This window comes from Engraulis encrasicolus, chromosome 20 (genome assembly GCF_034702125.1).
Source record: "Engraulis encrasicolus isolate BLACKSEA-1 chromosome 20, IST_EnEncr_1.0, whole genome shotgun sequence".
Taxonomy (NCBI): domain Eukaryota; kingdom Metazoa; phylum Chordata; class Actinopteri; order Clupeiformes; family Engraulidae; genus Engraulis; species Engraulis encrasicolus.
In genome coordinates, this window is record NC_085876.1 from 38,671,252 (window position 1) to 38,698,063 (window position 26,812).

Consider the following 26,812-nt stretch of genomic DNA (forward strand, 5'->3'; position numbering starts at 1 on the left):
AAAAAAAATATCAACACGTATAAGTCTACTAAATAAAGATTGTTTTGGCATTTTTAAATCAACTGACGTGCCTGGACCAAGGATGTTTTCCTCCTTTTTTGTTGAACATTACACCCTCCAAGAGGACCAGTTGTTTTTGAGGATACTAGCAGCACACTACCTACTCTTCTGCCATCACTCACAATGCCAAAGTGAATGACAAAACAAGTCTCAGGAGTGCAGCCGTGTGTGTGTGTGTGTGTGTGTGTGTGTGTGTGTGTGTGTGTGTGTGTGTGTGTGTGTGTGTGTGTGTGTGTGTGTGTGTGTGTGTGTGTGTGTGTGTGTGTGTGTGTGTGTGTGTGTGTGTGTGTGTGTGTGTGTGTGTGTGTGTGTGTGTAAATGCATGGTGTATGTGTGCTCAAGTGTGTACATATGGTACTAATGCACAATGTGCATGTGTGAATAAAGACTGTGTGACGTCATGTCTGTCCTATTGGACCCATAGGGAAATACAAAGACAAGCGGTAGAAGGAGTGAAGAGGGGGAATGGAGAGGAGGAGGAGAAAGGAGAGAAAGAGGAAAATGGCCTTTTTCCCCCCCAACTGACTTGCTGCATAGCTATAAAAATGGGAAAGGGAAGAATGCTGGCAACTGTCATTGAAGATGAACGGCAACGCCTCTGTTTGATGCTAAACCTGCTGACGGAAACATAAACACAAATAAACGTCAAATGGGTTATAAATAATTTAACGTCAATTGAAGGAAGCAGCAAGGATGTGAGGAGATCTGGGCGCCAGCAGGAGACAGAGAGAGAGAGAGAGAGAGAGAGAGAGAGAGAGAGAGAGAGAGAGAGAGAGAGAGAGAGAGAGAGAGAGAAAGAAAGAAAGAAAGAAAGAAAGAAAGAAAGAAAGAAAGAAAGAAAGAAAGAAAGAAAGAAAGAAAGAGAGAGAGAAAGAGAGAGCGAGAAAGAGAGCGAGAAAGAGAGAGAGAGAGAGAGAGAGAGAGAGAGAGAGAGAGAGAGAGAGAGAGAGAGAGAGAGAGAGAGAGAGAGAGAGAGAGAGAGAGAGAGAGAGAGAAAGAAAGAAAGAGAGAGAAAGAGAGAGACCCCAAGAGACTGAGACACAAAGAGGGAAAGAAGCTAACGTTGGCATTTAGGTACTGGCAAAATGCAGACATTGTGATATTATGCAATATATGGAAAGGCAAGAGGGGGAGAAATCCTGCTGGACAAAAAATGTGCAGCGTTGTTGTAGGCCATTGTTCCTCAAACTTTTTTTCCAGTTCCACAAACTTTTTACCGTCCTTTTTACCTATTGTGGAAATAACAAGTTTAGATATGTCTAGTCTTGCTAGAATGTGACAGAGTGGACGTACCTGGCCACTTGGCCAGACGTGGGTAAGAGACTGGTGGTCTGTGTGTGTGTGTGTGTGTGTGTGTGTGTGTGTGTGTGTGTGTGTGTGTGTGTGTGTGTGTGTGTGTGTGTGTGTGTGTGTGTGTGTGTGTGTGTGTGTGTGTGTGTGTGTGTGTTTGAGGGGGGTTAGAGACTGGAGATTGACTGAGAAGAACAACAAGAACGAAATCAGCAGGGCCCGCCATGATGATGACTCGAAGCTTGGCCAAGGACAATGCCTGTGTGGCATGGTGAGGTTGCTCTGAACAAAGGAGTGAAGTTGAAGAGGGAAAAAATTGAAGGAAAACAAAAGTCAGAGAGTGAAAGACAGAGAGAGAAAGAGAGAAAGAGAGAGAGAGAGAGAGAGACAGAGAGAGAGAGAGACAGAGAGAGAGAGAGACAGAGAGAGAGAGAGAAGTAGGAAGAGATGGAGAAGAACAACATGTTATTAGAGAGAGAGAGAGAGAGAGAGAGAGAGAGAGAGAGAGAGAGAGAGAGAGAGAGAGAGAGAGAGGTGTGGGAGAGAGAGCAGTGGGAAAAGATGGAGAATAACATCAAAAGGAAGAGTGTGTGTGTGAAACGGCGGGAGAAGGTAAAGCAGACAAAAGTTGAGAGGGGGATCAGGAGGTGAAATGAAGACTAGTGCTGAGTGGGGCTTTACAGGCCTTGACAGGGGGAATGGGAACACTACCAGAATAGAAAACATTGACACACAGACAAGGAAGGGGAAGGGGGGTTTGCAACAAAGCAAGTGATTTCTATAAAAGATAAGACAGGAGAGGAGAGAGGTCAAAGTTATCCTGGAGTATAGTGCCCCTCATACACAAAGATATGCCCAAAAAACACACACAGACACAGAGACACACACAACCCTGTGTGAGTCAGTGGCCTAAGGCTTCAATGCTGATCACGTTTTCATCACATTGGAGGGTGACTCACATATACACCACAAAGAGCCTTTCCTCCTCTGGGGTACAGGGAGACACCTTTGTCATGGGAACACACAGACAGACAAGTACACACACAGTACATGGACAGGTACACACACAGTACAGACAGACAGACAGACAGACAGACAGACAGACAGACAGACAGACAGACAGACAGACAGACAGACAGACAGACAGACAGACAGACAGACAGACCTTCTTTTTGTGGAGTTTTCGCAATTCAATTTCTGGTCACTGGGGGCGTCTAGATTTATAAGCCAGCAATGGTGAAGGATCTTTAAAAGGTCCTGGTTCCGGTTCGTGCTCCATATCACCAACAGAACTTAATCACTTGTTCCTTGGGTCATTACTAACAACTTTACAATGTTAAACACGTTTTGAGTTATCTGACAGACAGGCAGACAGACAGACAGACAGACAGACACGTTTTAGGCTATCTGACAGACAGAGAGACAGACAGACAGACAGACAGACAGACAGACACACAGTCAAAGCCCCCTCAGCACATCTCTAAAATGAATCCAGGGGCTCCGTCTGATGCCAAGGGCCTGGAGGAGGCAAAAGGAAACCGGCATCAAAATGTATAACTCCCACAACACCAGGGGGAAGGCTGGTTTGGATGGGGGAGAAATATACAGGTGTGTGTGTGTGTGTGTGTGTGTGTGTGTGTGTGTGTGTGTGTGTGTGTGTGTGTGTGTGTGTGTGTGTGTGTGTGTGTGTGTGTGTGTGTGTGTGTGTGTGTGTGTGTGTGTGTGTGTGTGTGTGTGTACCTGTGTATTCATCCCATTCTTCTTTATCGCTATTCATACAGTATATACCCTATATAGTGTACTGCATATGATTTCCCATGGTGTGATACTGTTTCGCTTTCATCCAGTGTTTGGGCTGAGGCAGCAAACATGTCCTGTCTTTCACAAAGGTCCCCTGTGCCCCCCCACCCCCCAATAATAATCTTTCTCCCCCCAACAAGCGCACACGCGCGCACACACACACCCCGTCAGCCTGCATAGAGCGTTTTCTCTGTTCTCAACTCCTGCTGTCATACTATCACACTTTCATGGATTCTTCCAAAATACAAACAATACACACACACCATCTTCTCCAATGACAACTTGTGTACGCACACACACGCATACAAACAAGGCAGGCAAACATGCATTCACTTGGTACACAGAAATGCACAGCTATACACACTTTCACCTGGTGCACACAAACACTGACACAAACAGGTTCACCGACACACACAGAGACACATGCACACAGAGACACATACAGAGACGCATACATACAGAGACGCATACATACAGAGACGCATACATACAGAGACGCATACACACAGAGACGCATACACAGACAGACAGACAGACAGACAGACAGACAGACAGACAGACAGACAGACAGACAGACAGACAGACAGACAGACAGACAGACAGACAGACAGACAGACAGACAGACAGACAAACACACCCACAGTAGGGGCAAAGCAGGAGTTGCTACTACACGATTCTGCACTGCATAATGACGTGAAGGAGAAACAGCACTCATTCTTCACAGGTGTCTGCAGGTTAATTTTAAACACAACAGCACAAAGGCATTCCTCTCACTGCCTGTCTCCCTGCGAACCCCCACCAACCAGTCTCTCTATACTCCTTGCATCATGCCCCGGAGGCTCGGCAAACGAAAGGTGACAGGGTTCAAGAAGGAGCCATCTTTAGCAACTACTACCACCTCACCATGCCCATAGAGCATGCCTGGGAACAAAGTGTGGCTCGAGAGGGTTGAAAGGTTCGTACAGTGTTTCCCAACCTTTTTTGTCTTGCGTACCCCCTAAGCCTTTTTGTCATACCATGAGTACCCCCTCACTCATGCTCTATATCCCAATGCAACTATGCTCCATACATGTTTTCATTTTTCCAAGTACCCCCTGCAGTGTGCTCGCGTACCCCTAGGGGTACACGTACCCCTGGTTGGGAAACACTGCCATAGAGCATGCCTGGGAACAAAGTGTAGCTCGAGAGGGTTGAAAGGTTCGTACAGTGTTTCACTATCCATTTTGTCTTGTGTACCCCGCTACGCCTTTTTGTCATACCATGCGTAATCCCTCACTATCTCTTTCTCCATCCCGAAAAACTATGTTCTTCAGAGTCAATAATTATATATATTGACTCTGAAGAAGACGTGAGAACGTTGAAACGTTAGTCTTGGCATTTGCCCGACACAGCGGCATTTGGAGTCCCTTCACGCGGCTAAAAATGAGCAGTTATGCGAGTGTCTGTGTCTGTGTGAGCATGTGATCATCATGTCACACGAAGGCTCGCCATCCCAGCCAGGCGTGTCTGATGTCTGATAGGCATGTGACCATCATGTCACACGAAGGCTCGCCATCCCAGCCAGGCGTGTCTGATGTCTGATAGGCATGTGTGGTAGCATGTGAATGAGCACCGCAGGTGGCCAAGGGCACAGCTTGAACACGATGATACACAGATCAAATCCATCCTTTCCACAGCATGGCATAGAGGGAGGGAGAGAGAGAGAGAGACAGAGAGAGAGAGAGAGAGAGAGAGACACAGAGAGAGAGAGAGAGAGAGAGAGAGAGAGAGAGAGAGAGAGAGAGAGAGAGAGAGAGAGAGAGAGAGAGCGAGCGAGCGAGCGAGCAAGAGCGAGAGAGAGCAAAAGAGAGAGCACGAGAGAGCGAGCGAGCGAGAGAGAGAGAGAGAGAGCGATCAGCATGTGAAGGTGAAAGAGCATGTATACATTTGTGTGTGCGGGTGAGTGTGAGTGTGAGTGTGAGTGTGCGTGTCCATGTCAAACAACGTATGAACTTGTTGGCATAGACATCCTGATGGGTTCTCTCGCTCCCCTCATCGAATCACGCAATCTGGCCCACGCCCTTCACTGGAGGTCAAACTTATCTTACATGCTCCACGTGCACTGTGGCAGCAACAGCAGACGGAGCACCCAGTCGAGTCTGGGCACGCATGCCTCCTTACACGCAAGGACTGACTGCCCTTACCTCACACACACACACTAGACTTGGATCTCTGCACGCATGCACGCAAGCACACACACACACCCATGCGTCACTCACCAACACACTCTCTCACTCACACAAACACACACACACGTATCTCTCTCTCTCGCTCTCTCTCTCTCTCTCTCTCTCACGCACGGACGCGCACACACGCACACACTAGACTTAGATCTCTACACGCATGCACGCTAGCACACACACACACCCATGCGCACTCACCAACACACTCACACAAACACACACACACAGACACGTATCTCTCTCTCTCGCTGTCTCTCACGCATGGACGCACGGACGCATGCACGCACACACACACACACACGCACGCACAAACACACACACACACACACACAAGCACACACACACGGCCCTGGGGGGCCCTCACATCTCTGACTGAGATCAGTCTCTGCTCCAGTGAGCACTAAGTGCTGCCTGCCTGGCCCCACTGTTACTGTTGCTGCTGTTGCTGCTACTGCGGAGCCCAGTTAAGCAACATGGTGTGCCCACCCCCCTCCACTACTACTGGCAAAGCGCCCTCTCATCGCACGTAAGCTACTGCCAGGAACTCTGTGCGTGTGTGTGCGTGTGTGCGTGTGTGTGCGTGTGAGTGCGTGTGTGTGCGTGTGCGTGCGTGTGTGTGTGCACGTGAGTGTTCCAGGCCCAAAGTCTGTGTGCGTGTCTCTGTATGCGTGTCTCTGTGTGCGTGTCTCTGTGTCCGTGTCTCTGTGTCCGTGTCTCTGTGTCCGTGTCTCTGTGTCCGTGTCTCTGTGTCTGTGTGTGTGCGTGTGTGTGTGCGCGTGTGTGTGTGTGTGTGTGTGTGTGTGCGTGCTGTTGGGGGTCAGGTAATGGCTAAGAAGGTGTAGAAGCCTCACTCTTTTTCCAGTCGCACCTCTTTGCACAATGGGGGACAGGGCATTAAGTGTGGCTGGCTGTAGCGAAGGGGAGTAGAGTTGCCCAGCCGGGACTCGAACACGGCCCTTCAGAAGATAGTAAACCGGGGCTCTGACCGCTACACCAAAGAGCCAGGCTCGTTGGCGTGACAGTCAGAACACAGCCACAACCCTAGTGATGGTCACTCCCATCACACTGGACCTAAACTCTGGAACTCCCTCCTGCTCCCAGTCCGCCAATCCATCTCCCTTATCCACCTTCAAATCCATGCTCAAAACCAGTGTTGGGAATAACGGCGTTTAAATAAACGGCGTTACTAATGTAACCGGTTGGACTTTCACTCTGCGTTGTGTGTTTAGTTGCAAGAAAGGATGACTCCGAGACAGGTGATTCGTTCCATGTTTTAGTGATTCTCTGTAATTGTCAGACACAGTACATTCACCATGGGGCTTGGGGCTGCACACTCCCACTCCTGAGAAGATCATAAAAAGGAATGCTAAATACTCGTGACTAGCGTTAGCAACGCTAAGCTAAAGGATTGTCACGATGCCACCGGCTTATGTTACACCGGGTGGCGCTAACACTTCAAAGTACATGAAACAGGCATCATATTCGTGTAATACATTAAGTAAGGGGTAATACACGGAATAGTGTTTAGGATTACAGTGGCACAAGTGATGGATGACAGAATAGAAAGAAGATTTAAGTAAGATTAGGGAAAGAGAAAAGTGGAGAAACATACCTCTTCCCACAGCATACAGAGACAGGGAAGAGGATATGGAAAGCATAGAAATATGAATCAGACAAACGGAAACATTAGAGGGGGATAGAAGGAGGGGGGCAGGAAGCTCCATAGACACCCATGACAGTGAAGACGTCTACTGTAAGACTAGTGTAACGAAGGTGTGTCAAAATAAAAACCCATCTTTGTGTAATTATACAATATAAAGAGAGGTGCTAAAAGTACACTGTTACATTCACCCCCCTAGAATTTCACAAAGATACAAAAACATCCGAACATAAAAACGCTCCTCAAGCTCCGCTTACAGCCATTACAAATACCAGCATGACAGCTACCTAAAGAGGTCAGGCGTGATCTAGGGGTGATCAAGTCCCAGAACGCACCGGGTAGATGAGATGCCATATACACCTCAACGGTAAGGCTCAGACCAGAGACTACACGACTCAGAAATAACTACATGTTATCCACACTCAGAACATAGACAACAGGCTCAATAAAGCCACGAACAACAGCAGAAGCTGTCAAATAACTAAGTAAAAATATAATGTACGCACTACACGTGAATGACCTGACCAAAGGACTCATCCCCACCTAAAATGGTTTGCAACTGAGCCATAGACTCTATAAGTCGACACACAGGCTTAATAACCCTACCAAACCTGGACGAGGGGAAGGGGGCTAAGTGGCCATTTGAGGGAGTGTCAGTGTCGTGAGGTGGGACGTGAGGTGGGTCGTGAGGGGTAGAGGGCATGATATGTTCTGCAACATCACCAGGGCCAGCCACACCACTAGCAGAGGCATCTGAGCTGCCACCAGGAAGGGGGGACCCAGGACCAGCTGCTTCATCTTCCTCGAAGTCATCCAGCACGGCAGACTGTTCAGCGACCCAAGAGGAAGTGCGGTCCGCGACAGAGTCATCTTGGCGTGACGGGGCAGCCGCAGACAGGGCAGTGACAGACGGGGCCAGAGCATGCTCAGAGGAGAGATCTGACAGATGAGCCTCGGACAGGGAGACGCTTGAACTGACACATTCAGCTGCTGCACTTGAAGCGACATCTGTATAATCTGCGAGTGGCAGGAAGTTCACTGAAAGCAGGAGGTTCCGGTGGAGCACCCTCTGTTTACCATCACTGCCCTCGACTTTGTAGATATGGAGGCTGGGCTTTGCGGCTACCACAGTGTACACATCTGGCTCCCATTTGTCAGCAAGTTTGCGCTTTCCCCTGCATCCTTTGTTGGCAATAAGGACTCGGTCGCCAATGGACAGCGCCACTCCTTTGGCCCTCTTGTTGTACTGCTCAGCTTGGTGTCTCTGCTCAGACCTGGAGTTCTTCTGAGCGACTTGCATGGCTGACTGGAGGTCACTGGCCAGGGACTTGACATAAGAGTCGTAGTCAGCAATCCTCTCATCGCATATCACGTTCCTGAACAGCAGATCAACAGGCAGCCTCGGGACCCTGCCAAACATCAGGTAGAAGGGTGCGAACCCAGTTGTCTCATGCACAGTGCAATTGTATGCGAAGGTCATGGTTTGAACCAATTGGGGCCACTTCTGTTTGGACTGTGGGGGCAAGGACCGCAGCATGTTTCCCAGTGTCCGGTTGAATCTCTCTGTACCACCGTTGCCCATCGGATGGTAAGGAGAAGAGTGAGACTTCTGCACGCCAGCCAGCTCCATGAGTTCCGCAATGAGCTCACTCTCAAAGGACGCTCCCTGGTCTGAGTGCAGGCGAGTGGGGAAGCCATACACACAGAAAAAGTTGTCCCACAGCCGCTTCGCCACCCTCTTAGCAGTCTGGTCTTGACATGGGAATGCATGTGCGAGCTTCGTGAAATGGTCAGTTATGACCAAGACATCAACAGACTTGTTGTTCTTGTCCTCAGCAGACCAGAAATCGATGCAGACGAGTTCCAGAGGCGCGGTAGTTTTGATGCTGTGCAGAGGAGCTCTGGCGGCTGGCTCAGCGGTCTTGCTGAGGACACATCTCATGCATACTCTGACGTGATGCCTAACGTCCTTCTCCAGGTCATACCAGAAGAACCTCTGACGAGCAAGGGAGAGCGTGCGCAGTTGACCCTGATGACCCGCCAAGTCATGCAGACCAGCCAAGACATCTGCCTTAAGGGAAGCAGGCACGACGTATTGGAATCTCTTGGTGTTGGAGAGGGGGTCTTTCGAGACTCTGTAGAGGATGCCATCCCTTAGCTGGAACTTCCGCCATTCTCGAAGCAACTTCAAGGCCAGGTGATTCTCTCGCGCACGTTCACGCCTCGACGGTCTCGATTTCCGTTCGACATAGAACATCACTCTGGCAATGGCGTCATCCTGTAACTGGCGAGCTCTCAGCTCATCTGTCGACCATGCGTGGAGTGTGTCCTGTCCACAGTCCCCCAAGTCCGTCAGGTGGTCACTGAGGGAAGCGGCCCGCTGCTGGGCGCCAAGGTCCCACACGTCCTGTGTGTCCAGAGCAGCTGACACATCATCACCTGACATGGAGAGGGGTTGCACGGTGCTGAGAGAGGAGTCAGTCGTGGCCTGAGGATTACAGGTGAGGCGGAACATGTCTTGCACGCAACTGTCGTTGACCTCGGAGGCTTGCTGCAGCAGATCAGCGTAGGGTTCAGACAAGAGCCGCTTCACAAAAGGGTCACGACTCAGAGCGTCAGCCACAACATTCTTCGGCCCGGGAACATGTCTGAGGTCAAAGGTGTATGGGGCCAGCTTGGACACCCAACGCTGCTCACATGCATCTAACTTGGGCTTTGTCAGGATGTATGTGAGCGGGTTGTTGTCCGTCCATACTGTAAAAGTGTGACCCTTCAGCCAGTGGCTGAATTTCTCGCATACTGCCCACTTCAGAGCCAAGAACTCTAATCGGTGGGCTGGATAGTTGGCTTGGCTCCTGCTGAGGGACTTACTGGCGAACGCGATGGGTCTGGCTACCTCTTCACCCTCTGGAACTTGGGACAAAACGGCTCCCAGGCCGTCCAGGGACGCGTCAGTGCACAGCACGAAGGGTTTGTTGAAATCTGGGTGGGCAAGAACTACGCTTGTCAACAGCGCCCTCTTGAGGTCCTCAAAGGCTTTCATGCACTCTGGAGTCCAGTCTCCCGGAGTTAACTCACGGTAGGTGCCAGGCCTCCGAAGCTTCCTGTCATGTCTGCCTCTACGCTTTTGGCCAGCAGTCAGCGCAAACAGGGGCTTAGCAATGGATGAACAGCCAGGAATAAAATGCTGGTAATACATCACCATTCCCAAGAAGGAGCGAACTCTCTTCTGAGAAGGTGTGCACCCGTCCTCCATCATCAGATCCTGTGCTGTGAAGCTAGAGATGACATCAACCTTCTCCTGATCAACAGACACGCCACCCACATTCACAACATGCCCCAGGAACTTTACAGACTTGCGCAAAAAGTGACATTTCTTCTGGGAGAGCTTCAGATTGTGCGCCCTCAACCTGGTGAAGACGACCTCAAGACGACACAGGGCCTCTGACTCAGACGGGGCAAAAACAAGGAGATCATCCAGGTAGCACAAGAGGGTGGAAAAATTGAGGTCGCCAAAAATGCTCAGCATCATGCGCATGAATGAAGCGGGACTGTTACACAGACCTTGGGGGAGCCTGTTATACTCATAGAGCCCGAGTGGTGTCGTGAAAGCAGTGAGATGCCGATCAGACTCATGGAGTGGGATGTTATAGAACCCAGACGTCAGGTCCATTGTGCTGAACAGCGCATTGCCACCAAGGGCCGCAAGACAGTCTGACTGATGTGGCAATGGATGGGCATCTTTCACTGTCTTTGCGTTTAGCCAGCGGAAGTCTGTGCATATCCTAGGGCATGTTGTGAATGTGGGTGGCGTGTCTGTTGATCAGGAGAAGGTTGATGTCATCTCTAGCTTCACAGGGTGACGGCACCAATGTAACCGGTTGGACTTTCACTCTGCGTTGTGTGTTTAGTTGCAAGAAAGGATGACTCCGAGACAGGTGATTCGTTCCATGTTTTAGTGATTCTCTGTAATTGTCAGACACAGTACATTCACCATGGGGCTTGGGGCTGCACACTCCCACTCCTGAGAAGATCATAAAAAGGAATGCTAAATACTCGTGACTAGCGTTAGCAACGCTAAGCTAAAGGATTGTCACGATGCCACCGGCTTATGTTACACCGGGTGGCGCTAACACTTCAAAGTACATGAAACAGGCATCATATTCGTGTAATACATTAAGTAAGGGGTAATACACGGAATAGTGTATAGGATTACAGTGGCACAAGTGATGGATGACAGAATAGAAAGAAGATTTAAGTAAGATTAGGGAAAGAGAAAAGTGGAGAAACATACCTCTTCCCACAGCATACAGAGACAGGGAAGAGGATATGGAAAGCATAGAAATATGAATCAGACAAACGGAAACATTAGAGGGGGATAGAAGGAGGGGGGCAGGAAGCTCCATAGACACCCATGACAGTGAAGACGTCTACTGTAAGACTAGTGTAACGAAGGTGTGTCAAAATAAAAACCCATCTTTGTGTAATTATACAATATAAAGAGAGGTGCTAAAAGTACACTGTTACACTAACGCCGTTACTTTTTTCAGTAACGGATAATCTAACTAATTATTCTTACTGTCAGTATAACGGCGTTACAATTTCATCCATCCGTTACTGCACGTTACTGTTTGGGTAGCCTATGCGTCGTCACCGTGCGTTCTATTACCAAAACCTCTCCATACGGCCATATCAGAGATATTCTCTCTACTCTCTCTGGTCATATGGCCACGTTCGCCGCTGCCATCCACCCAGTAGAAGTCAGAAAGAGGGACAGAATGAGTGTGTGTGTGTGCTGCTTGGTGAACAGTGTTCGTCTGATCCCAGGATTATTGCGTTTGCGTCCGGATAGGTGGCTACCCGTATCACCGGGGGCTGGAGGGAGCGCAAGCTAACAAAAACCAGAACCACTCTCACCCCTAATTCCTCCACCAATAGGACTACCTGTATGGACACTACGACTGCATTCGCCACTACCGCCGACTCACTTGAGATCGGATAAAGTCACCGAATGAGTTTCAATGTGTGTGTATGCTTAGAGAACATCCTTGCTTCGCATGTCGGCATCACTGCCTTTGGAAGTTTCGCCGCGGTAAACAAAGAGTGCTCGTCCGATCATTATCCTCCTCGTGAGATAAAAACTGTCCTTCAGAGTCAGAATAGGCAAATAACATGCTCAGAACTTCATCATGATTCAACTTCTCACTAACCACGATGAAATAGCTCGCTGATAGTTCGCTGATAACAACACAAACTCTACTCGCACGCTTCGAGACAAAGACGCAAAGTGGCTACTTCCGCATTTTGTGGTCGCGTCTTTTACTGCTTCACGACTCTGTGAACTACAAAATGACGTAATCGTAGTCTTGTCAGAGACAGTTTAGATAGGCCTAGAAAATCTCTGGTCTTGTTTGAAAGGATAGCATTTAGTGATAATTAAAATGTAAATACTACATTTAGTAGTAATTTAAAGTTGGATTTAACATGCACATTTTCAGTTGAATTTAAATAAGCCTATTAAAATGTGTTATTTTCTTTTATAAAATAGGCCTATATATTTTTTTTTTGTCCATCCAGTGGCTTTGGTTTATTATGTTGCAATAAATTGTTGTTTGTATCGTTACCTGTCTTTACCGTCCTTCTCTATGTGGTTTATGAAACATGGTCGGGGGGGCGAGTAACGCAATAGTTACTTTTACTGGTAACTAGTTACTTTGATACCGGAGTAACTCAGAAAGTAACTCAGTTACTTTTTTGGAGAAGTAACTAGTAACTAGTAACTAGTTACTTTTTCAAAGTAACTTGCCCAACACTGCTCAAAACACACCTTTTCACCCTTGCTTTCCCATCACTATACAAACTTAGATTCTTTCATTTATTCTCTGTTTTATTATTCTTTCTTTTTATTGTTTTATTCTACTCTACATAGTTCTATCTTGCCGTGTTGTTGTTCGCTATGATTCATCTCTGTGCCTTTTAAAATACAGTACTAACTTTTACTTTGCTGCTTTGCATTTTAACATGTATTGCTCGCACTTCTTACTACTAAGCCCTTAAAAGTATCCTTGAGCACCTTAAAAGGTGCTCCAAATAAAATGTATTAGTATCATTTAACCAAGCAATCTTACTAACAATAATTGAAGGGGGCCCATCTGGTTGTCTGGCCCAGGGGCCCATGGAATTATAACCCGTCCCTGTTTGCCCATCGTTAAAAACGCACAAATAATACAGAGAGAGACAAAGTACGAACAGGACTAACAAGGGTATGCTATGTTGATAACACAGACACCATGGAGACAAGACAACCACGGTAGAGCAGTAGGAAAGGAACGAGAAGAGAGGAACAAAAAGAGAAAAGAGAAAAGAGAAAAGAGAAAAGAGAAAAGGGAGAAGAGACAGGACATTGATCTTTGTAGAGAGAGATGGTGAGGGGTCAGTCCAGGCCCCCTTCTGACTCATACACACATCATGACATGGAGACTAGCGTTGTGGGAATCAATTCGTGCTGAAATTACAGAGAGGAAGAGGGAAAAAATATGGAGAGCAGGGATGTTTGTTTGGGGGCAAACAAGCCAGCTGTTGTAAGAAAAGCACAACTCAGTTCCTGACATCTGAGTCGATAGGCAGCACTAAAAAGAAAAACATTGGAGGAGAAGTCTATTGAATTGGCAGGTAGGAGATAAACGCTTCCTCTGTTACAGTGCAGCATAACAGTAATGTCAGAGATTCTTTAAGTATATAGAGATATGCCAATGTAATAGGTTGCTATGGGCACCTAACATGAGCAGGTTCCGGGCTGCCTAAAGGGGCGTGTAATAAATCTCCTAGCATTGAATAGAACAGTCCTTAGGTCTGCCTAGGTCTGCCTAAAGGGGGATTTCCCCCCCCCCTCCCCCTTGCAATAATAGAACCCGGAAACAATGGGCCAATGGAACCTCTCTCTCTCTACTCTCTCTGGTAATGTTCTACTGTTCAAATTCAATTGGTCTGTGTTTGACATTAGCTCCTAAAGACGCAGTAGGAGAACAAATTCTATGAACACAATTGGGAAGCTCTTGAACATAAAGTCAATTCCCCTCTTAGTCCATAACCCGGCAAAAGTGGTATGTTTGCATTTTACTCATGTCTCATTTTTAGGACATTGAAGTTGTGTGTGTGTTTGAGTGTATGATTCATTTTGTCATGCCTATGTCTGTTTGTTTTAGTTCAACGGTGTGTTTAATAAAGAAAACCATCAGTAAGGGAACCTGGTCTTGGCGTTTGTGACTGAGAGGCGGCACATATACTATGTGTTTACTTAACGGTTTTGTGTTGTGAGCTAATAGACCACAGTATTTCCGACATGATCTGACAGATACAAACAACATTAATTTCACGAAATTCTGTGTACGTATATCTGACCTTGATCTGACAGGAAGTCCAGCATGGTCTGCAGCAGGAAGGAGAGGTGTCGGACGGAGAGGCCGGGGTTGCCCATGCGGCGCGAGGCGTATACCAGCTCGTGGAGGAGTCGCATCTGCACCGCGGCCCAACCACGATGGGTACCTGGAGCGGAGGAGGGGGTGGGGGAGAGAGAGAGACATATTATGGATGGATGTATTGATTTAAATGCTTGTCTGCCTGTGTTTGTAAGTAAAACCAACATCCCCCACTAAGATATGGAAAGTATATAAGGAGTTTGGAAAAATTGTGTTCTCCACTTTGACCCCATCTACACATACTGGGGTAAAAATGGAGACCTTTCGTTTACACACAAATTGAGATTTACCCACTGAAAACAATTCTCATTAAAAATTCTGAAGATGGTCAAGATGATCTGTTGCAGTGCAAACTGGACATCCAAATGGGGAGGAAATGTAATTAAAGCGATTTTGGCATGGTTGCTGGTGCCAGATGGAATGGTCTGATTATTTTCAGAAACTGCTGATCTTCTAGGATATTCACGCTCATCCATTTCTAGGGTTAACAGAGAATGGTCCAAAAGAGAGAAAATATCCAGTGAATGGAAGTTCTGTCTGAGAAAATGCCTCATTGATGCCAGAAGTAAGAGGAGAATGGTCAGACTCATTTGAGCTGATGGAAATGCAACAGTGACTCAAATAATCCCTTGTTACAACCAAGGCACGCAGAGGAGCATCACTGAACGCAAACCGAACCCAACATTGAGGCAGATGGGCTATAGCAGAAGACCACAAAGGAGGTCACTACTGTCAGCTAAGAACAGAACAGTGAGGCTGAGGGGTAGGTACATCAGAACATCTAATTAATTTCCCCGGGATCAAGAAATGATACTCTACTCTACTCTACTCTACTCTACATCTTCCAGGGGGTTTACAAGACAGCCACGTTCTTTTGCTCACACATGACTACACAAACTCATACAGTAACACTCAAAAACGGCACACAGAAACAACATAGGTAGGAAGTAAACGCATCAAGAAACACTCTGTCGGCGGTCATCTTCTCTTCAAAACAAAGGAAAAGCAATCGGCTCCAATGAATGAATCAGGGCGATCAGGCTTAATTAAAGGAGCCCACCAGCTGTGCCAGAAGACGAGGTTTATGAGGAATCTGAGCAGTAGTGGAGTTGCAAAATCAAACTAGGCAGGATCCCGGGGTCTGAGCAGGGAACCCCTGGTCTACAACACCTGACGAGTACCGTGCAGGTCAAAACATTGTGCCAATTGCCATGAAATAAATCACAGCAGGGGAGCTTCTGTAGTGTGCGGATATTTCTTCATTTTTCTTTATGTGTTCCTCAGGATGAGAGGCAAGAGAAGCTAAAAGAAAGGAGGGGAGGTACTAGGTTGAAGTGGACCCTTTCTCTCACTGTGTGCGTTCCAATATGCAACCTTGCGTCCTCCACTTGTGCTTGTAGCCTCGTACCAGGAAGTAATATGTTGTGATGGCATCACTGACAACAGCATTAGCTTTCAATATCTCACAAAAGCTCAATTGTTAAGTCATTTTCTCATTTGCAAACTAGATTGCGAATGAAGAATAGTTGTTAAAATTTAAATAGTTGTTAAAATTTTAAAATTGTTGTGGATAGGCTGACAGCAGAGAAAGAAGTGGAGGATGCAAGGTATCCATTTTTCACCTCACTGTAATCTTTTGAGTGACAGTGAAATAACAAGAAGAAAAAAGAAAAGAGAGGGGTAGGAGAGATGGAGAGGGACAGAGAGAGAGAGAGAGAGAGAGAGAGAGAGAGAGAGAGACAGACAGAAACAGAGACAGAGAGACAAAGGAAAGGGAAAATAAAAAATGAAGAATGCAAATCCTTCCCAAGCTATCCTCTTCCTTTCCTACTCCTGGATAAAGTGTAGCCTCTCGTTTCTGACCTAAAAATAGACCCGCTCCACCTGTCTGCTGCAGATGTGACGTGAAACGAGGCCCTTATCTGTTGGCGGGAACGCCAGGTGAGGTGACTGCACAGTACAGGAGGTGGTGGGAGGGATAATCCACAATAGAATGGCAGTTGGGCTGCCTGTAGTTCGGTCTTATCTACTGCATATTGCATACAGTCTTCCTATTTGAATTTCCTATGGTCTTCTAATTTGAAAAGGTGAAGATACAGTATATTGTGTTGTCTCCATGTAAATTACCACAAGTAGCATACAAGTGTCCGTCTCCCCCACTGACAGTAAAAGACAAATACATGTATGTTTCACTGAAAGAATGGGGGGGTGGTTGTCTGCTACTGTATATTTTTGTGTGTAAAAAAGCATTGCAGCAACAAATTACTGAAAATTACATGCACACAAAAATGCGAGAAGAGGCCATTTTTTTTCTTTTAACGTTTTGTAACTACAGTACAGTCCTTTTGCAATCAAATACTTCCCACTTAAGGCATGGAGGGGGTCTTCATAGTTCACGTCCATTGTATTTATTTTGTATAATCAAGTAGTCACCTCGGTAGCAAATTAAGCTTACTGAAAATTGAAATGAAAATTACATGCTCACAATGGTAAAAGTCGTTGTTTTTAAAAGCAACATTATAGTCCTTTGTTTTAATATGAATCAGCGGGAAATGTAGCCACCCCAGTGAGCGAGTAATGGATTGCTGTAAATAAACACCTTTTTACGAGAACGGCTAATGCACCGTCTTTTGATAACATAGTGGTAGCAGCCCACATGCAAAGGCTCTGTTATTTCACTGCTCAACATGATACGGCGCTGAATGGGAAAGAAATGTTTTCGTTTTTCTGTGCTTTTACAGCAACCCCCCGCTATCCTGAAAAGAGGCAGTACCCAGCATGCAAGTGCACTGATCAAGAGACTGCTCTGCTTCGTCTGTGCCCCGCTGGTGACCCCAGTAGATGGGCACGCCATTGGATATGATCAAGTCCACCTCGACTGGTACCCCAAGGCTTCCCAGAGCACTCTACAGATAAGGCGGCCACCCTGACAACAAAACTTTAGCACCTTGAGTAGGTACCCTAAAAACATAAATATTTTGTAATGGAAATGTGTTTTCTAAAGTTACTTGTTCTTATTCTGTATACAGTGTTATGAATGAATGAAATGGCACAACTTATTCCCCGCAACCTACCTTAACTAGCCCATTTTTCTAGCCAATTTATCAAACACTGGCACTCTCTTCGCTTCATGCACTCTCTTTTCGCTTCATTCACCAATCCACACAGTGTTACTCGATAAGTAATTGTGAGCATGGTGTGAGAGAATTCCCTCGTCAACTAAAAACCCACTTTCTTCCATGTCTCCTCAAGCCTCTGCTGTGTCTCATCGTGCGCGCGTGCGTGCGTGTCACAATGGAGTCTTTTATTTTTACCCATGTCGTATTTACACGTAAACGGATAAAAAAATATCTGCATTAAAAAATATATACCTATTTGTGTAACTAGCATCTAAATCTGCCGGCGTTTCAGACCAGAAGGATCTGCCAAGGGACCGCAGTAGTCTTAACCACATATCCAATGTGGATAATGGCTCCCAAGGACACACCACATGGCACTTTGCATTGTCACGGTCAATGTCATTTTTTTCTTTACAAGCCAGAGCAGTTGACCGACGTACTAAAGCACAACCTAAATCAAAGCCGAGATAAAAAGTTGTCGAAACCTGCACCAGATCCAAGGCTTGATTCCAGTTAGATTTTACCATTACCAGGGCAGTTGAGATGGCAAGTCATATCTGGTGGTGAGTGAGTGTGCAAGAGGTTGTCAAACACACAGTATTCGCGACACCAAGCTCCCGTTGCTCGTTTTAATGTGACGTTTCGGGCCCGAAACGTCACATTAAAAAGAGCAACGGGAGCTTGGTGTCACAGACTTTTCATTCAGTTTTTTCATTGTATTTTTGCTGGTCCTGCACCCAATTTTTATGAGACGGATGTGCGTGTTTTTTCTCTCTAAACTACTGAACACACAGTATTGGCCATGTCAGACTGACTGAGATTTAAGATCTTAAGTGTCAGGGTACACAATTGTCTTAAGGCTTTTTAGGACGACTGTTTATCTAGTGACCAGCGCCATTACTGCTGATAGCAGAGAAGCCTGTTCTGGAACAAAGCTCGCCTGCGGCCAACGAACCAGCGCGCTCACTGTAAATACACCAAAGAAACAATATCGAGAGTGACAGCCGTGCTGCTTGGTTAAACCCTCCAACCTGTTTCCATTCTTTTTTGATAATAGATTGCTTTGTTCCACACCAGAACAGAAAGGGGAGGGCTGGAATCAATACTTCTCCACGGCTCTCTTAACAAGAGTGATGGAGCACAGGAGACACCAAAAGAGAGAGAGAGAGAGAGAGAGAGAGAGAGAGAGAGAGAGAGAGAGAGAGAGAGAGAGAGAGAGAGAGAGAGAGAGAGAGAGAGAGAGAGAGAGCGCGCAAATAAGGGGCAAGAGAGTTGAAGAAAAGGAATGAGTTAGAGGCAGGGTAGAGAGAGTTAGAGGTGAAGGTGAAAGATGGATAGTAGAGAAAGGGAAGGGAGAGAGAGAGAATAATACGAGAGAAGTAGAGGTGGGGGGCTTTCAATATGCAGAGGACTTGGAATTGTTGGGGATATTCACTCAGGATGCTTATAAATTCTACATCTTAAGTCCACATGTTTTTTTTTCACCAATTACTTTGTTTTCTTCATCATTTCTTTACACCGTCTGCTTTGCCCCCTCATTTCCCTGCCTAGATCAACAAGCAATTCCCACTCATTCATTATTAAACAGCTTTTAGTAAGGTACTATAAAACATGCATTTGCATTTACAACAATTAGAGCTAATGCAAGACATAAATAATTCACCAAGTTATTATTATTTATAGGACGCGATCGCACACCAACACTTAACCTTTCAGTTATGGAAAGAAGATGGTGACGTGATATACTATTATGCATTAGTAGTTATCAATAGGGGGGGTGGCTACTTAGCACATCATTAGAACCCGTTATAATGAAGTAATGACCCATGAGGTTTCAGATGGCCATTTTGGACCACTTGTTGTGTGCCTTTCTGCCGAATCCAACTCATGCTGGTCGGATAGTTGTCCAGGAGTGCCAAGGAGGGCCAAACAGTGCCTGTGTAACCTGGACACGAGGCATAAAACGCTTTAGTGAAGAGAACAAGTGAGAGAGTGTCACCTTTCTCTATTCCAGTGGTTCTTCACCTTTTTTCTCAACACTAACCCCCTTACCTGTGCCCAAGACAAGCTGTGCGCCCCCAACCCAAACTTCTACACGTGTATAAGCACGAAAAAATAATTTAAGTGATAGACATTTCTTGAGACATTAATCAATACCTCAATACCTTACATGGGGACCAAAAGATGTTTTAAATTGGTTTTGATTTGGCCTAATTATACAGTTTGCTAGCAGAATTTTGGTCACAACCTCAACACAAACAAAATTCCGTGCACCCCCTGAAATCTCAGGCGCACCCCCAGGGGGTGCCTGCACCCCAGGTTAAGAACCACTGCTCTAATCCATGGTCGGTGACTTTGCCGTGGAGGTCCCAGGCTGTCACAGGCCTACCTCAAGGTTAGATGTCAAAACTTTTGTGCATATGTCTGAGGCTCATTTGCTTCTTTTAATTTCCATTTTAGAATGAAGCAGAAAATATTAGAGCAACAAGGTCAACAGACAAACCCTCCAAAACAGAAAAACGTTTCTGACCAACCAACCTAACGGCATAGCGACGTATTAAGCTTCAGCTATCAGTTTACACAGTAATCCTTCACACACAACTGTATAACTATGCTTTCCCCTCACTGAAACGTCCACATCTAATCCTATTTTTTTGTTGCAAAACTGACTGCACTTTGGTCATACTAGTAAATGTTAGTTCACTGATTAGTAAATATTCCTGAAAAAAAATGTGGGAAAAGGTAGCACCGTTGCTGGTTGCAATACCAACTTCGGCCACCATCCTACATACTGCATCTTTAAACCATATGTCCCCTGTATCAATCTTCAGTGTGTAAATAAGAAGACTTCTCCCTCGACCCCAAGGACTTCAGCAAAGGTATGAAGAAGCATTGGTGCTTTGGATAAAACCATCAGATAAGTGTACTGTAATGTCACATTATATTAAAGGAACAGTCCACCATTTCAAAATGTCAATTCTCTGAGTTTCCAGACAGCATGCATCACTGAGCCAAATGGGACCGTAAGCTGCTAGCAATGATACATGGCAATTTGGAGGTAGAAGTTACATAACCGTACTCAGAGAACTGCTGGAAGAGCAGGGGAAAGGTAAAACTAAAATACTTAAGTTGAGGGAGGTGTTAAATGAGCATATTTCCAGAAAATCTTCGGGTCGAGGGAAAAGCTGTATCCAGTCGCTTTGAATAAAACCATCAGTGTATCTAAAACTATTAAAATATCTTAAGTACAATGTAATGTTAAAATACATCACAGCGTATTTCATCGACATAATGACGAGATGACTTCTCTGTACCTTTGCTGAAGTCCTTGGGGTCAAGAGAGAGGCTGTAGCCAGGCAGGGTCTCCAGCAGCAGCTTGTAGCAGGCCCTCCAGCCCGGCTCGGGGATGGTGGGCGCCACGCACTGCATGGCCGCCACGCGCTTGAAGAAGGCCGACTTGCGATGGAAGCCGATTATCTCGTACAGCTCGGAGAGGACGCTGTAGCGCTGGATCTTCTCCTCCTCCGACAGCTGAAAGAAAGACGGAAGGAAGGAGGAGCAGGTATCAGTCCCGTGTTCAGAAAAGAAAAACCCCGCCACAAATGTAATCCAACCAGCCCTGAATCTACTGATGGTGATGAGAGTACCCAAGACCAGTACCCAAAGAAGTCCGGAAAGAAATACTTAGTGTTGATTTTAATATACTATTACATAACAGTCAATTTGAACAACAGTGTTTTTCCATAGAATTTTCGTTAGTCAAGGTGGTGGGGTACCAGAGACGCGTCACAACCATAATTGGAAAGGCAATGCTGTGCAGTATCATTTGAAATATGATCTGAAAACCCCTAGAAGTATGGAAACACAATATGTGCTGAGGCGTTTCTAGTCAAGGTTGTTTTTTGTCAAGGTGGGCTTCTTAACAACTAAAGAACTGGGGAGAACCCTGAACAGTAGAAAAGGTGTGGTATGTGGCGTTAAGTAGCAAAGGTGTGGTATGTGGCGTTAAGTAGCAAAGGTGTGGTATGTGGCGTTAAGTAGCAAAGGTGCGGTATGTGGCGTTAAGTAAATAAAGACACTACTACTACTATTGAGTAGCAAAAGGTGTGGTGCGTGGCGCTAGGTAGCAAAGGTGTGGTGCGTGGCGCTAGGTAGCAAAGGTGCGGTACGTGGCATTAAGTAAATAAAGACACTACTACTACTATTAAGTAGCAAAGGTGTGGTGCGTGGCGCTAGGTAGCAAAGGTGCGGTATGTGGCGTTAAATCACCTGTCCCAGGTTGATGTAGACGGCGTTCTGCAGGAACTCGGACGCCTCCATGGCTCTCTTCTGGATGGCCAGCACCCGCACCGCCTTCACACACGCCTCCAGCTCGATCACACCCGCCAGCTTATACTGGGGGACAGGGGAGGAAGGGAGAGAGAGGAGACAGACAGACAGACAGACAGACAGAGTGTGAAACTCTGAATGTGCATTGATATTTTCATAATAATCATAATTTGCGCCATCATATGTCAGCCTCAGTTTTTGATCATTAATTTGCATACATAATCCCATGAATGAGATAAACCTGCTGAGAAGTTGTGCTCCAGGAAAGCTGAAGCTACAGGACTCCAACCTGCATGACGGCCCATTTTCCCCAAAACCAGGGAAGATCTGTGGAGCTATGGAAGGTGAAAGGACGCATGGTTGCTTACAAATTAGCTCCTTTCACTACTACGTATGACCTTGATGAAGGAGAATCCTCAAGGAAACATCATAAAATGGTTGATAACGTTAAAAAGTGTTTTATTCAAAACCAGCCAGGAGCTCATTAGAACGTTGACCGGGGTATTCCTCCCCATGATGTTTAAGAACTCCATTTCCCCTCCTCCCAGTTTGACTGAACTACACAAAAGCAATTCATTACCACATTATCATCCCTTTATTCCCCGTTTTCTTTAATCTCGAGCCTTCCTACAACTTTTACCCTCGACAGAGAGAGAGAGAGAGAGAGAGAGAGAGAGAGAGAGAGAGAGAGAGAGAGAGAGAGAGAGAGAGAGAGAGAGAGAAAGAGACAGAGAAAGAGAGACAGAGAGACAGAGACAGAGAGACACAGAGAGAGAGACAGAGATACAGAGATACAGAGATACAGAGAGAGAGAGAGAGAGAGAGAGAGAGAGAGAGAGAGAGAGAGAGAGAGAGAGAGCGTGCACGCGAGACAGAGAGACAGAGCGCTGCCAGTAGATTCCCAAGAGAGCAGCAGGCAGCCTGGCTGGCTCTTCACACGCTTTTGAGCAATTGCTGCGCTCATCACGTGCGGAGGTGCTAATGCATCGCCACACCCGCTCCGCTCACAGCTTTCTATTTATACCGCCGTCAGTGGCGTTGGTTATCTCAACTTGCCTAAATGTGCCAAGCCGAGCGTGCCATGGCAGTGTACCGACTCCACTCGGTTGCTCAGAGTGTGTAGCTAATGTATGTAACTGGCTGCCCGCATCCAATTGGAACTTCGAGGAATTAAGTGGCGAAACGAACCACCACATCAGCCATATTTACATGCAGCCCGTGACATGCAGTTCTTGTACCTGTACGTGACCGCATGGACATACACCGCATTTCACATTATTACGCAAATGACATTTTTTGCCGTTTTCCTAAATAATCAATAGAAATGACAGTCGTCATAATTTTCAAGTAATCGGCCATTAGAGTACAATTCAAAAGTTTTTGAATGAACCTTCCAATGATAACGTTATTTTTTTAAATAACAAAAAACTTAAAATGCCCAAAATGCTCTGTTCCAAATTATTACGCAAAACAGTTTTGTAGTGTTGTAATACAAATTTCTTTCTTTTTTTCCCATTTACATCAAAACAGTTGGCATTTGGTACCTTCTAAATTACATTTCAATGTTCAAAACTTGGTTATAAGCTGTAACTGGACTGCTGCATTTAACACTGAAGTCAATGGCAGGGCCTTGCATGGGAGTTATGGAATAGATATCCTTGATGCTTTGCTCTCAGCTTTTGTTTGTTTGGTCTGGTGACCCACACTTCACTCTTCAAGATAGGCGACCCATAGATTTCCATGCCACATTTAGGTGCTTTGGTGATGATGACATTCTAACTCACCAGACATAACATCCCATTCATTTTCAATGGGGTTTTATGTCTGGTGCGTTAGAATGTCATCACCTCAAAAGCACCTAAACGTGGCATGGAAATCTACGGGTATATTGAAGAGTGAAGTGTGGGTCACCAGACCAAACAAACAAAAACAGCTGAGAGCAAAGCATCAAGGATATCTGGGCTTCCATAACTCCCATGCAATGCCCTACCATTGACTTCAATGTTAATCGCAGCATTCCAGTTACTAAGACAAAGAGCTTATCACCAAGTATTGAACATTGAAATGTAATTTAGAAGGTACCACATTCCAACTATTTTGATGTAAATGGAAAAAAAGAAAGAAATTTGGATTACAACACTACAAAACTATTTTGCGTAATAATGTGGAACAGAGCATTTAAAGTTTTTTATTATTTTAAAAAATACCGTTATCATTGGAAGGTTCATTCAAAAACTTTTAAATTGTACTCTAATGGCTGATGACTTGAAAATTATGACGACTGTCATTTGTATTGATTATTTGGGGAAACAGCGAAAAATGTCATTTGCATAATAATGTGGAATGCGGTGTAGCTCACCATTTTAAAAAAGGTGTGACCTTCGAATCATGCTCCCCCCATATGTGCAAGGTCTGATTTTTTTTGTTTTTTGTCTCGTCATTCAGAGAACAGAGCACAGCAATGACCTATAAGGCACTGTTTCAATAAGCCATTTGCTGAACAGACTGTATGAAAGAAGCCAAAAGAGGTGTGCACCTTACACAACAGAGCCGTTCTGTCACACCTGTGAAAGTCCGAGTGATTGATTGGCAATTTTCTTTAGCGTGAATGGGGATAGAAACAAGGTCAACAAGTGATTTATTTTAGACCTTCGTAGATTTGACAGAGGTCATCGGAGGTAAGTGGAAACCTTCCAAAAACAGCTCTGATTAAACTATGAACAAATTGGTTATCACAGATGCAACTAAAAGGCACGATCACATGTATCCATTTTATATGCCGCTCATTGGGGAAAGAAAAGAGAGAGGATGGCACATGCACAGTTCAGTAGTACCACTGTGATAGCATTTATTTGATATCAAAGCACTGTCCAAGCGAGCGAGCGAGTAATGAAAGCTGTTCTGCTTGTTGTTGGTCTGCCCACGAGCCTGCTGTTAGTCATTTAGTGCCCACTGCGGAACTCCCAGGAGGCCTGTGTACAGGGAAGCCAACAGGGGGGGGACAAAGGGGTCTGTTATCCCAGGCCCAGGTAGAGAGGGGGGCCCAGAATTGAGTGCTCATTACATTGTATGTATTGGTCGGGGTGGGGGCTTTCTGGGCATGGCAAAAGCTGTCAGCGGCCCTGCTTGTGTGGTTACACGCCTGCCTGCCTGCCTTGCCTGCCTGCCTGCCTGCCCGCCTGCCTGCCTGCCTGCCTGCCTGCCTGCCTGCCTGCCTGCCTGCATCGCGGCCTGGCTGGCCAAATCGCAGCGCTCGTCTCCAGGGACGGATTATGATTCCGTGGGCCCCTGGGCCAGACTAGAGGAAAGCCCCCGCCCCCCCCCCCCTCTCAATGCGTGTTGCTAGTTTACAAAACGATTCAAGGTTTCATGGCCAGATGTGAGCATCTATGCTGTTGGAGGTTTAAGGTGTTGTCCCCAGAGAAAATGTGAAAATTCAGTTGTTAAAAGTGCGATTTTAACGCAATATGAGAATGGAAATATAGAGGCTAGAACTTCAGGGCCCCTTGACTCTTGGGCCCCTGGGCATGGGCCCTGTATGCCCAAGCAGAGATCTGCCCCTGCTCGTCTCCACCATGTGCCAGCAAGGGGTCAGTGGGAGAGCAGCCAGTGCCTTGACTGCACCCTGATAGCAAACTGGAGGGAGGAGGACACTCTGGTAGCAATCAACTAGGGAGAGGAGAGGAGAGGAGAGGAGAGGAGAGGAGAGGAGAGGAGAGGAGAGGAGAGGAGAGGAGAGGAGAGGAGGACCCCCGTTCTGACCCATGGAGAAAGAAGGGAGGAAAAAGCATTAACAAAGCTGTTACAGTCTGCTGGTCACTAGCACTCCCACTACCACCAAAGATCACTGACTGCTCACTTACTATCAAAGGCTTGCGCTGATTGCAATCATAACGTTGAAGAAGCCATTCACTGTCCTTTCTTTTCGAATTTCAATAACCATTTACTATTGACTTTTTTGAGAAAAAAATGGCTTCAGATATAGAACTTTTTTTTTAATTAAAGGCATTTACCACAGGATATTTTGTGGAGAAATACAACCCAAAAAGAGAAAGTGAAAAAAAGAGAGAACATATTTATTTTTAAGGCCATTCATTCCACAGCTGCCCCGGCCATTTTGAAGAAGTTGCTTAATGGCACAGCAGCGTCTGTATCTATCTGTTAATTATATTCCAATTAATATCAGAATGCTGAGGGTGTTGTGGTGGGGTGGGGGGGAGGTGGGGGGTTGCTTGACACCCCTACAAGAGGAGTTGAAAACCAGGAGGAGAGGAGAAGAGGGGGGGGGGTGATGGCAGGCCAATGTGAAAGGCCAATTAGTGATAACAAGCCAGTACTCGGGCACCCTTGCACTGTTGATTAAAAGGGCATGTCACACACATGCACACGGACACACATGCGCACCAGTGGTGGAACTGAAAAATTTTCCCCACCAGTCACTGTGGCAGGTTGATTCTAAAATCTACCAGTCACTCACAATTTTTACCAGTCACCATTTTTACTAGGTCATATTTCACCGCTCCAAACATTGTAATGCCAATTAGGCTAATATAATTTTCTGATCCATGCTTATGTTTCAGAGGTGCCGTTTTGTTTCTTGATCAAATGTTGGATGCTGCGTATAACTCAGCATTAACCCGGGCGGCTGTAGAAAAAAAAAAAAAAATCACCTGTCAAGGTGACTGGTGGGTTGACATATTTCACCTGCCAAAGGCCAAATTCAGCCGTCATTGGCAGGTGGACGGGTGCTTATTTCCATCCCTGATGCGCACACACACAAACGCACGCACACGCACGCACACGCACTGACAGGACTACATAATGGCAGGGCCCAGCTATGGTGACATATATTCA

The 26,812-nt window shown here is 46.1% G+C and overlaps 1 protein-coding gene across 1 annotated transcript in view; it reads right to left on the reverse strand.

Moving 5' to 3' along the window:
* trappc9 (trafficking protein particle complex subunit 9) overlaps positions 1–26,812 on the reverse strand; it is a 356,695-nt gene that overhangs the window by 308,729 nt on the left and 21,154 nt on the right. The window contains exons 9-11 of the mRNA XM_063185055.1: positions 21,899–22,024; positions 20,944–21,160; positions 14,434–14,577 (exon numbers count right to left, since the gene is read on the reverse strand). Coding sequence (XP_063041125.1) covers positions 14,434–14,577; positions 20,944–21,160; positions 21,899–22,024 — 487 coding nt within the window. The remainder of the gene's footprint in view (positions 1–14,433; positions 14,578–20,943; positions 21,161–21,898; positions 22,025–26,812) is intronic.